The sequence below is a fragment of the Somniosus microcephalus genome, chromosome 10 (assembly GCF_052327205.1).
Source record: "Somniosus microcephalus isolate GS21.2 chromosome 10, FLI_Smic_1.0, whole genome shotgun sequence".
Taxonomy (NCBI): Eukaryota; Metazoa; Chordata; class Chondrichthyes; order Squaliformes; family Somniosidae; genus Somniosus; species Somniosus microcephalus.
The window spans coordinates 165,097,546-165,114,011 of record NC_140996.1 but is presented as its reverse complement, the minus strand read 5'-3'; the positions used below and the strand labels follow the sequence as shown (position 1 = coordinate 165,114,011).

At 43.4% G+C, this 16,466-nt stretch overlaps 1 protein-coding gene across 2 annotated transcripts in view; it reads left to right on the top strand.

Annotated features, from left to right (window-relative positions):
* The window catches only part of alkbh8 (alkB homolog 8, tRNA methyltransferase), a 72,755-nt gene that overhangs the window by 11,346 nt on the left and 44,943 nt on the right, over nucleotides 1-16,466 (top strand). For both annotated transcript variants that reach the window (XM_085999080.1, XM_085999081.1), the window contains exons 5-6: nucleotides 588-692; nucleotides 1,161-1,231. In XM_085999080.1, coding sequence (XP_085855206.1) covers nucleotides 588-692; nucleotides 1,161-1,231 — 176 coding nt within the window. The remainder of the gene's footprint in view (nucleotides 1-587; nucleotides 693-1,160; nucleotides 1,232-16,466) is intronic.

The following is a 16,466-nucleotide window of genomic DNA, read 5'->3' as shown; positions in this document are numbered from 1 at the left end:
GAACTAAAACCACTGGGGCAGGCTTTAAAAAATTTGTTTTAAAACTTGACTGGTCAAATCTGAGAGCGATAGATTTTTTGGACTCGAGGGGAATCAAGGAATCGGGCGGGAAAGTGGAGTTGAGGTCGAAGATCAGCCATGATCTTATTGAATGGCGGAGCAGGCTCGAGGGGCCGCATGGTCTATTCCTGCTCCTAGTTCTTATGTTGTTTTAATTTTGTAAGTAAAGTTAAAGAATCCAGTAGCGTCCATCTTAAATTGTCAATAAAGTGTACTCGTGAATTGCTTTCAAGCCAAAAGTTTATTAAAATTCCAGAAATGAGGACGCCTGATCTCTAATGATACACAGGCAAAACTTAAGAATATCTGTTCGTTCTCACATCTCCACTGTATAATGTTAGCTGGTTGCTTTTCCTTGATCTCGGCAGTACAGGAACCATAATGTCCCACAGATTATTTGACTATTTCTGTCCATACTTATCCCTATAACATTCAAACCCATTCCAGGCATTTATTTTGTTCTCTTGTTGTGCAAAGTTATTAGCATTCAAACATGTATATAATTTTTGTCTTTGTTTTTTAAATAGGTCTTCCTGAAATTTGTGATGACATTTTAGAGCAATCCATGGAAAAGGGATATATAAAATTTAAACCTGATCAGCTGACCATAAATCAATATGAGCCTGGACAAGGTGAAATAAACTTTTAACAGTTTCAACTAGTATTTTAATGTGTTATCGCAAGTGTGGGATAGACGATGAAAGCAAGATGACTCTGGAAGAATCTCGTGTCAGCAAAAAGTCAGTTTTGTTGATTTAGGATGGCATGCTTTGTTCAGCTGTGATAGAACATGATGATTTACTTTCAATCTCTTTTACAACTATAAATGAGATAAACCTAACTTTAAAAATGTTTTAAAAATATATAATTTTTAAAGAAATCTTGCATTCAGTGACCAGAAAAGTACAAATCTATATTTTAGTACTTGTTGGTATTATACTCTGATACAGACCTGACTAAATTTAGGAGCCTCTGATTATACTGCATTGGTATTAAGGTTGACATTTCATATAAACATAGAATTGGTTTGATGATTGGTTTTAGTGCTTTTTATTGAGCAGAATTAATATTGTACAATTTGTTTGCACTTATTCTGACAGGAATTCCTCCCCATATTGACACTCATTCTCCATTTGAGGATGGGATCATCTGTCTGAGCCTTGGAGCAGAGGTAAATTCAGTTTTGGGTCTAAACTTGCAAAAACTAGCTTCAATTAGTAGAGTGCCTAATATGACAAAACTAGCTGTAATAAAAAATATTTTAGTTTCAACAGTTACTTTTTGAATCTAAAATTGACATATTGGTACGTCATTATTTACAGTGCCCTTAATGATTGACCTGTTTGTATCCTGGGAGCTGAGAGAGTTTATCTAGTGTTTTCTACATCATCTGTGATATTATGATCACAAGAATGTTTTTGATTTAAGGCTCTTATTTCTTTCAGGGTGCATCGGGTGCATATACACTACAACTATAGTGTTGGTGTGAAGCAAAACTGCAAAATACACCAATGCTATCGTATTGTAAGTGAATTTGGAGTCGGAACCAATCAGACTCCAAAGGGAAATGGAGTGAGACTCACTGGAGCAGTGATTATCCTTTTGCTTCACTTAGTCAGATTGGATTTACAAAAGTTTAGCATTGGGGCAAAACCCAAAACCAATGCTAAACTTTTAGTGTAAATGCATTCTGGTGCTCTCACTTTAAACACATGCTTCTTCATAGAGTGGTGGGACTCGCGTATTGGCCCAGGAACAAGTTGTATTTTCAGGCTGTCAGCAATAATGTGTTGGTGAGAAGTCAAGATTTAAAAAAAAAGTATGAGGGGAGTACAAATTTAAAATTCACAATCTGAGGTTACCTTCAATTTGATTGTAAAATCATACTTACTCTAAAATAAGATTAATTATATACTGTCCCGTATAACTTGACATCCATTTCCATTTTCTAAAATGGAGGAGAGCAGCTGCGGACTTGCACTTGTTTTGCATTGCGTGTTCACTCTTCCGTTTCAGAAAAAAAGATTTGCTCTTAAAGTGAACCTGCACCTTTTTCTTAGTGTTCCCCATTATAACAATACTGATTTTACACTATTTTGATATTGAGACTGGGGGAAAGGGGTACATGGTGCTCGTAAAGATTTCTACCGTATAACATTCTCTAGCCTTTTATGCAGCCATGGGTGTCAAATTGCGGCAAACATCTGGGGAGCAGGACTGCAGGTGCACTACACGCGCATGCTCCCTAGCCCTCGTACATTTGCTCGAGTTGCAATGCTTTGCCCCTTCCCAGTTTTTAACCGTCTGACAATGGTGGAACTTGTCAGCTGGTCCAGGAATTAGCTGGTCTTGCAGTCAACCTATATTTCTGTTTGCACAGTTCACCAACAGTTTAATTCTGATTGTAATTTTAAAGATTGCCAGTAAGTTGACAGTCCCACCAGCCTGTGCCACGCCAGCTGTTAATTTCTTCACTGGTGGGTGGAAGCAGAGCGTCAGGACACAGATTGGTGGGTTTTAGAAAGCAGAGGTTAGAACTGGCTTAGCATGGTGTTTATCACACTGTTGCCTGTTCCTGGCCACATCCTGCTTTGCAGTCCAGTATGGATGGCTGCCCTCCTCTTCTCACAATTAACACACAACTGGAAGGTAAAGCAGTTTATTATATTCTTATGCTGTTTGGAAACATCTGTTCTAAGTGGATTTGGGATTTATTCATCAATGAGAGCATTGGTGGTTAAATCCTAAATCCACTGAGAACAGATGTTTCCAAACCACCAAGCCTACCTGATTCAAACAGGTGAGCTTGGTGGTAAGTAAATAACGGCAAATTAAATGGAATGTTCCAATTTCGCAACTTCAGTCTCCGCTGCAGTGAGTTGTGTTCTAGGTATATTTGGCAGTGAGCTGGGCCAAGCCAACTCTGAAGGGCGTTAAAAGAAGTAATTCAGATTGGGAGATGCAATTAACAATAGTACATGTTCTCTCAGCATGTTCGGATATAGCTAGCTGCTCTTCCTCAGCTTTTAGTATCAAATATTTTCCAATTTCGGTATGAGATGTATATTGGATGTCAGCTGTGGCTCAGTGATAGTTCTCTCACCTCTGACTCCTTGCTGCTAGTGGGACTCTGTGCAAATTGACAGCCATGTTGCTCTGTATTACAACAGTGACTACATTTCAAAAATACTTAATTACCTGTGAAGCGCTTTGGAACCTGAGAGCGTAAAAAGCACTATATTAATATAAATCACTAGTTTATTTTGTTTTTTGTGATATTGGTTGAAGGATAAAGCTTGGCCATTACACCAGGAAGAACTCCCCTGCTCTTTGAATAGTGCCATGGGATCTTTTACGTCTACTTGAGAGGGCAGATGGGGCCTCAATTTAACATCTCTGAAAGACAGCACCTCTAACAGTTCTAACACTCCTTCAGTATTGCACTGAAGTGTCAGCCTGTATTAAGAAGGGTGGTTTAGAGAAAACGGGGAATTATAGACCAGTAAGCCTAACATCGGTAGTGGGGAAAATTCTAGAGTCCATTATAAAAGATGTAATAGCAGAGCACTTGGAAAACAGTGACGGGATCGGACAAAGTCAACATGGATTTACAAAAGGTAAATCATGCTTGACTAATCTACTGTAATTTTTTGAGGATGTAACTGGTAGAATAGATAAGGGAGAACTGTGGATGTGGTGTATTTGGACTTTCAGAAGGCTTTCGATAAGGTCCCGCATAAGAGATTAGCGTGTAAAGTTAAAGCACATGGGATTGGGGGTAAGGTACTGTCTTGGATAGAGAACTGGTTGGCAGACAGGAAGCAAAGAGTTGGAATAAACGGATCTTTTTCCGAGTGGCAGGCAGTGACTAGTGGGGTACCGCAGGGATCGGTGCTAGGACCCCAGCTATTCACAATATATATAAATGATCTAGACGAGGGAACTAGATGTAATATCTCCAAGTTTGCAGACGACACAAAGCTGGGTGGGCGTGTGTGCTGTGAGGAGGATGCAGAAAAACTCCAGGATGATTTGCACAGGTTGGGTGATTGGGCAGATGCATGGCAAATGCAGTATAACGTGGATAAATGCAAGGTTATCCACTTCGGTGGCAAAAACAGGAAGACAGATTATTATCTGAACAGCAATAGATTAGGAAAAGGGGAAGTGCAACGAGACCTGGGTGTCCTTGTGCACCAGTTGCTGAAGGTAAGCATACAGGTGCAGCAGGCGGTTAAGGCGGCAAATGGTATGTTGGCCTTCATAGCGAGAGGATTTGAGTACAGGAGCAAGGATGTCTTGCTGCAGTTGTACAGGGCCTTGGTGAGACCACACCTTGCATATTGTGTGCAGTTTTGGTCACCTTATCTGAGGAAGGACGTTCTTGCCATGGAGAGAGTGCAGCGAAGATTCACCAGACTGATACCTGGGATGGCAAGAATGACGTACGAGGAGAGATTGGTTCGATTAGGCTTATATTCACTAGAGTTTAGAAGAATGAGAGGGGATCTCATTGAAACTTATAAAATTCTAACAGGACTAGACAGATTAGATGCAGGAAGGATGTTCCAGATGGCGGGGGAAGTCCAGAACCAGGGGTCACAGTCTAAGGATAAGGAGTAAGTCATTTAGGACTGAGATGAGGAGGAATTTCTTCAGCCAGAGAGTGGTGAACCTGTGGAATTCTCTGCCACAGAGGGCAGTTGAGGCCAATTCATTAAATATATTCAAGAAGAAGTTGGATATATTTCTTGAGGCTAAAGGGATCAAGGGATATGGGGAGAAAGCAGGGACAGGGTATTGAATTTGGATGATCAGCCATGATCTCATTAAATGGCGGAGCAGGCTTGAGGGGCCGAATGGCCGACTCCTGCTCCTATCTTCTATGTTTCTATTATGTGCTCATAATCTCTAGTGGGGCTTGTACTCACAGCCTTCTGACTTAGAGGTGACAGTACAACCACTAAGATAGAGCTGCCCCCTAATTGAACCATTTTTAATCTGACTATTGGGAGTCAGTGAGCTCTACTAACAAGTGTGGTGATAAGTCAACTCAGTATGAATTTTGTTTCCTCGTCAATATCAAGAACTCTAATTGAAAGAAGCCGCTGAGGCATTTTTTCATTTTCAATCATGAGCCTGATCTAAAGCTGATGGAATACATTCCAATTTTTTTCTCTGTAGCTGTACTGCAATAAACACTCTTTGAACATTGTAAATAAGACTTATGTTTAAGCATTTTATCATTGAATATATGGGTTCCTATTGCTCTCAAACAGTTTCCTACATCTGTGGATAAAGACTGGAAAATTTGCACTCGCACAAGCTTCAGTCAAAGCTGAATTCTTTAACCAAGTGGCGCTAAAATGCGACAGACTGGTAGGAAATAGATTTGTGCATTCAGTTCATCACCCTCTCGGCTCCTGGTTTCAGCTGTGCCACAGTTCTTGTACTCAGGAAAGTGCTTCCACAGTGAGTTATGGGGAAATTGACGTGTGCATTACCTTTTGCTAATCTTGCAGGGCTTGCTGCCTGGTTATTGGGAAGCATGACTGCTTGAGGTCTGTGAGCAAGTTGCATGCTGTATTCTTAGCTGCAGTAAAATGTGTGGAGGCCTAAAATAGCGAGTGAAAAATCATAACTTGGGGGGGGGGGGGCAGGTAGTTTTTTTTACACTGAAATATTCAATGTGTCACAGTTTCATAAAGGAATATTTCTGATCTATTGTGAGAGGAGTAATTGACAACAGTTTATTACTTGTTGCGTATAGATACCGAGGATAGCAAACAGTCTGCTTAAAGTTGAAAAGTGCTCTCTGATCAACACTAATTCTTATTGGCACTTCTAGACTTTGTATTTTGATAAATAGATTGAAAGAGTGTAATTAAATGTGGGTTTCTGAGAGTTCTGTTGTCCCCTTTGTGATATCTTGGTTTTAATTATTCATTAAATAAACTTTTGTATTTTAACATACTGTTGGAACTGTTTTCTGAAATATAAATAGCAAACTGGTCACAATCCTGATGTTGGAATTCTTGGTCTGAACTCCAAGCATATTGCTACCCACTAAGATAAGACAACATGGAGAATGCACCTCCAAATATAACTGATTAGAAAAATTAACCAAGATAGTAATTTGCCGGAGATTGGTCTCGCTATGCCAAAGTACAGTACAGTTACTTAAGTTTAGTAACTGATTTTTTTTTTTCTGTAATGCAAATTTGAAATTAAACTTTCAGACCACTCTTGACCCCAAAATAATAATTGCTAGTGCATTTAATTTTGGTGGTGTTGAGCCTTTGAAAAGGAAGGATAATATTAAGAAGTGTAGGGGGGTTTTTCCTGCTCTCTTGCCCGTTCTGGCCTCCTGCCAGGCTTCGTGCAAGAATTACCCTTGAGTGGTTCGACCCACTCCCCCTACGGTTCTAGACCTTGGACTTAGATGCAGAGAACAGTAGTGCAGAGAAAAGGACTCAATAGACCAGGCTGAATAGCACGAAATGGATGCTTTTATTTTTAAACAGTTTGAAGCATTACAAAATACATGTCATAGGCACAGATTAAAGTAACTACAATCATGCACAAATTTATGAACTTGACTCTATGGAAATGGGGAACACACGGCACATCGTAAAAGGGGAAACACATTACGATTTCCCTTAACTCCCTCCCCTATACCTAAACTAAGTTTCGACCTGGGGAACCTGGGATCATGCTCACCACTCTCGAAATCGCGAGAAAGGGGGGTTCGCAGCCCTTTTGGCACCGCTTTCCGTCGTCACGTGGATTTGGAAACTTCTGGCGCAGTCGATATTCTCTCTCTCTCTCTCTCTCTCTCTCTCTCTCTCTCTCTCTCGGCGATGGGGTCGGCACAGCCTCGATGAGCGCTCGTCAAGGTTGAGATCCACTAAGCCTGTCGTGGATTTTTGTTCGTGGAGTAGAACAACAACCCAATGGGATGTTGAGACACGGAAGTGTCAGGCCCGGACTGTCTTTTTGTCTCCGGCCTGGTCGGTTCTCCAGAGGGTTTCTTCTCCGTCGGCCTGGGTCGTCGATGATCTCCCGACCCCAGTACCCGGGCCACCCTCGTCGTCTTCTCGTCGTGGCCGAGCCTTGTTTGGCTGAACACCGACCACGTTGTCTTTTTACCGAAACCGTCCGTCTTTAAAAAGACGAAAACGTTTTCATCGATTCTGCATCTGCTGAAGTGGAAGAGGCGCCGATCCTGCCACCGTCCGAAGAAGTTGAAGTCACGTATATGGACTTTCAATCCATAGTTATACTCTTTTGGAACAGTCTTATCTCCCGCCAAATCATAGTCCTGTCTTTGTATTAATTTTGGCAGGCAGAAATCTCTGCAGGGGCGCTTTGTCTTGTAACGGAGCCGGTGATAACTTAAACTGGCCTTCCTGGCCGATAATGTCTTTTAATGTCTTTTGCATTGTCACCGCGGCTCAGTTCGCATATTGATCGGTCCGGAGATTTTCCTTGATGGCTGCTAAACGGTTTTTCCTTTGTACAATAAATGGGTATGAGTGATTTTGCATTGTCCGCCCATATCTTGATGGGCCCCATCCTGTACTTGTAATCCATTGAATATGTATGCTGTTCCTCTGAGTTTCGGTTCCCAGATACTGGCTTTCGCGGGCTCACTGTCTTCAATCCACAAGCCTGTCTGGCTTGCAGTAACAGAAATAAAATGGTTTATAAACTGATCACGGGGCCTGGCGGCCATTTTGTATGCCCTTTTATCAAAGGTTTTTCTGTGCAAGCTTACTTTGGTCAATAAACAGTCTTATTTTATCCAGTTTTCTTGCGTGATTTTTGCTGAAAATTGCGAATCTTACAGAAGTCAGATCTTAAATGCAATCAATAACTGAACTATATCAAAGTTAATGTGGTCAGAAATATTCAGAATGCTGCAGGTGACCAATTTCATTTGATCAAAAAGGAAGAATGATTTTTATATATTTTTTGGAAACATTAATATTTCCCCTCGCCTACATTGTAGTATTCACTGACTAAGACCAGATAGCTAACCTGCTGTAAGCTCTGTAATTGTGACTGTGAACAGTTTGAAATTTTAATATTGTTTAAAGCATCAAGCGGCTTCACAAGAAAGGAATTTGATATTGAACAGGAGTTGGAAGAAGAATTAGTGGAGGTGGCCAAAGGTATGTTTGACAATGTAGGTTCTGAGGAGGTGTTTGAACGTGGGGAGAGATGTAGTACAGCGTAGGGGTTTAGGAAGAACATTTCAGAAGAGGGTAATGGTTGAAAGCTGAGCCGTTGGTGGTGAATTACGCAAGAGCAGTTCAATTTGACTTGCTTTTGAATTTTCCTTCCTTGGGGGGTGTATGAGGGGTGGACAGCTAGTCTTTATTCTGCACATCCCACTGCAAATCTATCATTACTAGTTCACATTGTGTCTTGTTAGTGCACATAGTGCTGCAGTACAGGAAGAAAGCCTGTTTTGTCTAAAGGTTAAAGGGAATTAAGGGATATGGGGATAGTGCGGGAAGGTGGAGTTGAGGTAAAAGATCAGCCATGATCTTATTAAATGGCGGAGCAGGCTCAATTTTATTTTATGGTGGAGCAGGCTTGAAGGGCCGAATGGCCTCCTCCTGCACCTATTTCTTATGTTCTTATAAATAGTATACAGCCTACTGAAGGGCTTATTTAGATTGCAATATAAACTGCACAATAGCTAACAAAAGTCTCTTTTTTTGTAACCAATGTTCCCTGTAAGCTCCGCGGCTGCACAGCTCAATGCCGGCTCCGCACAGCCCGGGAACAGCTTTTTCAATGCTAAGTTTTACTGTGAATGGGCTGCGCCGCCCTTAAAGGGGCCGTGCACCCAAAAATAAGAGGGACCATTGGCTATAAGTGTACTTCCTCTTTGCGCAACTGATGTCCATTAAAGTCTGCAAAAGTAATGTAGAGAGGCATGTGCCGGAATTGGCATGTACTCACTGGCCACTTGATGGTCACATACTGCCACAGATGTGTTGCTAAATTTGTTGGTCTGAAATTAGTGAGTGTCAGAAACAGAGCTATGTTAAAGCTGTTATGTTCTCCCAAAAAATGGAAGTGTTGCTAGTAGTCACTGGATTTTGACTAATTTGAAAAGAAATGAGAATCCAGGGTGTGAATTGATGTATTTATCCAGTTGAATTTGATTTTTTTTTTTCTGAAAGTTTATCCAAAACCTTGTCCTCAAAGAAGTGTAAGCACAATATAACATTACTTACCTTGTTTATGCTGCGTGTGTATTTATGTAAGGGGAAAAATGTCTCTCCTTCAAATCCATTTGAAATTTGGCTTTTATGAACAAAATAATTTTTTTAGTAGGAGCTGAGTAATGATATTGCAGGGAATGTGATAAAAGGATTAGATTAAAAACAATGAATACTGAAGATCTGAAATATTTTTTTAAATGCTTGAACTGGTTAATCAGCATTTTCAAGAAAAAAGGCAATGTTTCAGGTGTAACCCTTGCCCAGTTCCAGCATTGACTTATCTTTCTCTTCTGGATGATGTTTGACATGCTGTTCAGTTCCAGCATTTTCTGTGTTTTAATTGCAGAAATACATTATTGTTTTGTAGGAAAATCCTGGGAGCCAGTTTCCCCATTGGTAGACATCATGAGGTTCTTCCTCTGACCTATGGCTGAGACTATTAAAATATTTCTGAAATTGAAGGCACTTGTGAAACTTTGGCTACAATGGATAGATTGCCTGGTGTTTCCCTAAAATTAATAATGGTAGCTTTCTGGCTTGGCGTTTCCAGGAGCCGAGTGCTATGGACAGTAACCAAACTGAAGTAGTAGCTGCTGTGTAAGCAAATTGTTGCAGAAACTTGGTGCCCAGTGGAAAAGGTCTTCCATTTCCCAGCAGTGACATTCTCGCCTTAATGAATAAAAAAAATGCTGCATGAAACAAACCCCAAAAACCTCAGATTTGGCTTTAATCTGAATAAATTGCCATGATTTTCTTCCTTGGCGCGATCTCAGATATTAGAGTGATGGGGCTAGACAGGCATTCTGACCTCGACAAGTTTTCCATGGTCAGCCTAATTAAACATTTTCAGGTGGCCTCTCGGCAATAGTCCTCTCTTGGGGGGTTACACAAAATTGTGACTGCTGCTGCAGGACTAAAGTACCAGCAGCAGCTTAAAGCACTAAGCAGCATAGCCAGTTTATGATCCAGCTCCCTGCACTAATATTTGTCGTAATTATCCCTCTCGTGTGTGTGCTCCTGTTGTGGTTGAAAACACTTTCTTCCAGATTCTCTGTTGCCTAGTAACATTGGACACCTACTGGATACAGTGTGAACAGCATCACTGAGGTGATAATGACTGAAAGTGTAATGCCTTCTGTCATCTTGCTTCATTCATATGTGCCCGACCTTATTTGGGCAGATTTGTCTGGCAGAAATGACGAGAAAATTAGAATGGATGCAAACATGGACAGGGATTCTTGTTTGCTCCAGTACCATCAGCAAACTAATGGTAACTTAGAGAAAAAATTGCCCCCGTGTGTCTTCATTCCCTCCTTGACTAGTGCTTATATACATTAAAATCCATATTAATCTTACGGAGGGATTTCTGCTTGTGTACTAAGGGATTTTAATTTAAGGCATTAAATTTGGAGGATTGACACTTTGGAAATGCAAATGATTATCCCTACCTAGTGCTGCTGTTTTCTTTCACCTCTGGAACTGTGTTTCGGTGTGAGGGGTGGAGGGCGGTTCTGTGTGTGGTGTGTGGCAATTTTTCTTATAAATGTTAATGATCCTACTACTTCTAATAGGTTTTAATAAATATTGCTCCCTGACTTTAAAATAAAACCCAGGTGCTGGCATAAAAATCAGCAGGGACCTTTTGTACTTCTCAGATTTTATTTCTGCTTGTGCATTTTTTTTAAGTCATCCCATGGCTGGCTGGAGAAATCCATTGTTCCTTCCTCATTGCTCTCCTTTCCAGACTATCTACATGCCACAGAGTTATATTGACCAATAAAGCGGAGAGTTAAGAGACTTGGTGAGCCTGCATTAGTTGGGATACCCACTCTATGGTCAGATGATCATGGACCCATTCTACAGTTTATTGCTGCTCTTTGTTCTGAAAATTTATCTTAACTAGGTTCTGACATGCAATAGAGAGGTGTAACTTTAAAAGGGACATTGAGTACTGGGTAAACTCAGTAATGCACATTGGTAACATCAAGTTTTATATCTATCAAAAATAATTTTCAAATGTATTTATTTTATTCAATAGCTAACATCAAAATGTGAAAACTACTTTCACAGATGGCCAACATAGTGGTACTTGAACAAAGTTTTTGGAACGTTGCCCCAGGACCTGAACCTACCCAACACTTTCCACCTCTTGTGTATTATGAAACTGCAGCCATAACGATGCAATTTAAATCTGGGTAATTGAATGTCTTTAAATCTTAAACTTGGGACAATTCTCTTGGAGAAATAGGTTTCTAGTTTTTCTGTAAATGTGGTCTGGTCCTGACAATCACTAAACCATTCAGGATCTCAAACTCAGTTTACATGAGACACTTAGGAGGAAAAATTCAGTTGTTTGCGCCTCCCATTAGCGCCTTAATGGGGTGCAAAGCAACTAGCGCCCGGGCGCGGCGATGTTTGCGCCGCTCGCGAAATTAACTAGACATTTTGCGGCGGCGCTAAACACTACCGCCACGATCTCCTTCGCCGGCAGATCGTGACGTCAGTCGAGTGCGCGACGCCCCGGTAGCGCCCCGGACCGGATACTGAGTGGCGCCCCCTGCCTTACCGCCTGCCGCTAGCAACGACAGGTTGAGGGGAGCATTTTGCAGTCAGAAAGGGACTGGGGGAGCGCTATTTAAAGGCGGCCGCTTCCTGCCTTTTTTTGTTGGTGACATTTATGCACCACGCATTCTGAGAAAGAGAGAGAGAGACTTCTGGAGAGATTCAACGCTGTGTGAAGGAGTTTTGGGTACTGAGCAGCACTTTGCAGGTTCATTTTGATATGCACTTCCTTGCTTCGCCCACGCTCTGAGGTAGCGCCTCGCTCCTCGGACTTTGCGCCTTAAGAGAGGTGTGTAGCGCCTGATTTAGCGCTCCAATCACCTCCAGGGGCGATAAAAGCCAAGTTTGCTGTCGGAGGCGATAATTAGCGCCAGGCGCTAAACTTTGCGCACGGCCGATAATGGCGCCCCAAACGGGGCGATACTGAATTTTTCCCCCATAGTCTTGCAGAGATTAACGTTATCCCATCAGCTGGACAAGATTGGAGTTGGATCTCATGGGTGAAAAAGCAATGGTCTAACCCATTATCTTATTCAGGCCCAAAGTCTTATCATAACTGGTCCCAATTTGGATGTTATATTGATTTGGGTTATGCTTAAAGTCATGACATACAAAAGTCCTTTTTTGCACAAAGCTAGAAGGTTATGCAATTGCATATACACTTGGGACTTCCTTTGGGCAAGAGCAGTTGATAGCATGTTTAAAGTTCCTCCATAGTCAGGTGTGCTTTATTCTGAATGCATCATTAAATCTCTATTCTATAACAATAACTTGAATTTATACAGCACCTTTTAACGTAGAAAAATATGGCATATTCAGTCAAAGGTTGAGATATTAGGAGGAGTGACTAAAAGCTTGATTAAAGAGGTGGTTTTTAAGGTGAATCTTTAAAGGAGGAGAGGGAGGTGGAGAAGCGGAGAGGTTTAGGAAGGAATGCCATAGCATCGGGCCTAGACCGCTAAGGCACTGCCATGCATAGTGGGCAAAGTTGGGGGAAGATGCACAAGAGGCCAGAGTCGGAGAAACGCACGCTGGAATTTTCCCCAGGTAGGCGGGTTGGGGGTGGGGAGCCTCCGAGGCAGGCGGGAGGCCAGGTTTCCTGCATTTGAATGTGAGGCCTGGGAATCCCGCCCGCAGCCAGCCAGTTTGAGGCGGGTGGGAGGGGGGGGGGGCGGCGGGAGGCCAGGGAAGGTGATCGGAGGCCTCGTGAAGGGGGGGGGGGTCTCCGATTGTGGGGGGTGGGTATGGTCGGAACCCTGGATCCAGGAGGTAGGTATAAACCAACATACCTCCTGGATGCAGCAGTCCCCGCCTCTGTTTAACCGCCGGGTTTCACGAATTGTGCGAAACCCTGTCCACAGGCAGTTAAACACAAAATGGAGGGGAAAAAAGAGGCTTCCAGCCTCATTACAATATTTAAATTGAGGTAACGCCCCCTGGGAGCGAGTTGGGCGCCCGTCCTGCCTCTGGTAAAACCAGAAATGGGCAGGTTGGAGGTGGGATCAGGTTGGGAATTCCATTTTTAACACTTTAACTGCTCCACGCTCCAAATCCACCCTTTTTTAGGCTGGGGCAGATTACAGAGATAGGGAGAGGTGAAGCCATGAAAGGATTTGAATACCCCATTGAAAATTTTAACTTTTGAGGCTTTGTGGTACTGGGAACCAGTGTAGGTCAGCAAGGGTGATGGGTGAGCAGGACTTGGTGTGGGATAGAATATGGTTTGCAGAGCTTTGGATGAGCTGAAATTTATGGAGGGTGGAGGATCGGAAGGGAGACAGGACAGCATTAGTTGAGTCTGGAAATGACAAAGGCATGGACAAGAGTTTCCGCAGCAGATGGCAGGGGCAGTGGTGGGCGATGCTACAGAGCTGGAAGTAGTCTGTCTTTATGATGGAGTGGATATGGGGCTAAAATCTCAACTTGGGGTCGAATGGAGTGCTGAACTTGCAAACCGTCTGGGTCAACCTGAGATGGTGGTTGGGGAGGGTATGAAGTTTGTGGCGGTTTCGTCTTCCCTGTATTTAATTGGAGGAAGTTGCAGCTCATCCAAGATTGAATGTCTGACAACACTTTTTTTTTATTCGTTTATGGGATAAGGGCGTCGCTGGCAATGCCAGCATTTATTGCCCATCCCTAGTTGCCCTTGAGAAGGTGGTGGTGAGCCGCCTTCTTGAACCACTGCAGTCCGTGTGGTGATGGTACTCCCACAGTGCTGTTAGGTAGGGAGTTCCAGGATTTTGACCCAGCGACAATGAAGGATCGGCGATATACTTCTAAGTCAGGATGGCGTGTGACTTGGAGGGGAACTTGGAGGTGGTGGTGTTCCCATACGCCTGCTGCCCTTGTCCTTCTAGGTGGAAGAGGCCGCGGGTTTGGGAGGTGCTGCCGAAGAAGCCTTAGCGAGTTGCTGCAGTGCATCTTGTAGATGGTACACACTGCAGCCACGGAACGCCGGTGGTGTAGGGAGTGAATGTTTAAGGTGGTGGATGGGGTGCCAATCAAGCGGGCTGCTTTGTCCTGGTGTCGAGCTTCTTGAGTGTTGTTGGAGCTGCACTCATCCAGGCAAGTGGAGAGTATTCCATTACGCTCCTTTCTTGTGCCTTGTAGATGGTGGAAAGGCTTTGGGGAGTCAGGAGGTGAGACACTTGCTGCAGAATACCTAACCTCTGACCTACTCTTGTTGCCACAGTATTTATGTGACTGGTCCAGTTAAGTTTCTGGCTAATGGTGACCCCCCCCAGGAGGTTGATAGTGGGGGATTTGGCGATGGTAATGTCATTGAATGTCAAGGGGAGGTGGTTAGACTCTCGCTTGTTGGAGATATGATGTGGAGATGCTGGTGTTGGACTGGGGTGGACAAATGTAAGAAGTCACACAACACCAGGTTATAGTCCAACAACTTTATTTGAAATCACAAGCTTTCGGAGCGCTGCTCCTTCATCAGGTGAAGTGAAGAAATGCATATAGGCACAGCATATATAGTCAGAGAATACTGCCAGATGATTACAGGTAATCTTTCTAACTGCCCTTTATCACACCTCGGCAGAGAGATAATCACAGCAATCAAAGGTGTGAATGGTGTCCAAACAGGCCAGTCAGGAAAACATTACATCAAAGAACAATGAGGTGGAGTCACAGGGGGTCAAATGTTGCAGATGCTGGGGTCTGCATGAAAAACAAAAAACTTTTTTTGCTGGAAATCACAGCAGGTCCGGCCGCATCTGTGTAGAGAGAACAAGCCAACAACGACTCGAGTCTGGATGACTCTACGTCAGGTGGGGTTACATGTAGCGTGACATGAACAGCGAAAAATCGCATAGACCTCCTCAGAAGACAAACACGGGACACAACCAACAGAGTACCCTTTGTCGTCCAGTACTTCCCCGGAGCGGAGAAACTACGCCATGTTCTTCGCAGCCTTCAACATGTCATCGATGACGACGAACACCTCGCTAAGGCCATCCCCACGCCTCCACTACTCGCCTTCAAACAGCCGCCTAACCTCAAACAGACCATCGTTCGCAGCAAATTACCCAGCTTTCAGGAGAACAGCGACCACGACACCACACAACCCTGCCACGGCAACCTCTGCAAGACATGCCAGATCATCAACACAGATACCATCATCACACGTGAGGATACCACCCACCAGGTACATGGTACGTACTCGTGACTCGGCCAACGTTGTCTACCTTATACGTTGCAGGAAAGGATGCCCCCGGAGCATGGTACATCGGCGAAACCATGCAGACACTGCGACAACGGATGAACGGACACCGCACAACAATCGCCAGGCAGGAGTGTTCCCTCCCAATCGGGGAACACTTCAGCAGTCAAGGACATTCAGCTTTTGATCTTCGGGTAAGCATTCTCCAAGGCGGTCTTCGAGACACACGACAACGCAAAATCGTCGAGCAGAAACTGATAGCCAAGTTCCGCATCCATGAGGACGGCCTCAACCGGGATCTTGGGTTTATGTCACGCTACATGTAACCCCACCTGACGTAGAGTCATCCAGACTTGAATCGTCGTTGGCTTGTTCTCTCTACACAGATGCGGCCGGACCTGCTGTGATTTCCAACAAAAAAATAGTTTTTTGTTTTTCATACAGACCCCAGCACCTGCAACATTTGACCCCCTGTGACCCCACCTCATTGTTCTTTGATGTAATGTTTTCCTGACTGGCCTGTTTGGACACCATTCACACCTTTGATTGCTGTGATTATCTCTCTGCCGAGGTGTGATAAAGGGCAGTTAGAAAGATTACCTGTAATCATCTGGCAGTATTCTCTGACTATATATGCTGTGCCTATATGCATTTCTTCACTTCACCTGACGAAGGAGCAGCGCTCCGAAAGCTTGTGATTTCAAATAAAGCTGTTGGACTATAACCTGGTGTTGTGTGACTTCTTACATTTGTTGGAGATAGTCATTGCCTGGCACTTCTGTGGCGCGAATGTTACCTGCCACTTATCAGCCCAAGCCTGAACGTCGTCCAGGTCTTGTTGCATGCGGGCATGGACTGCTTCATTATCTGTGGAGTTGTGAATTGCACTGAACACTGCAGTCATCAGTGAACATCCCCATTTCTGACCTTATGTT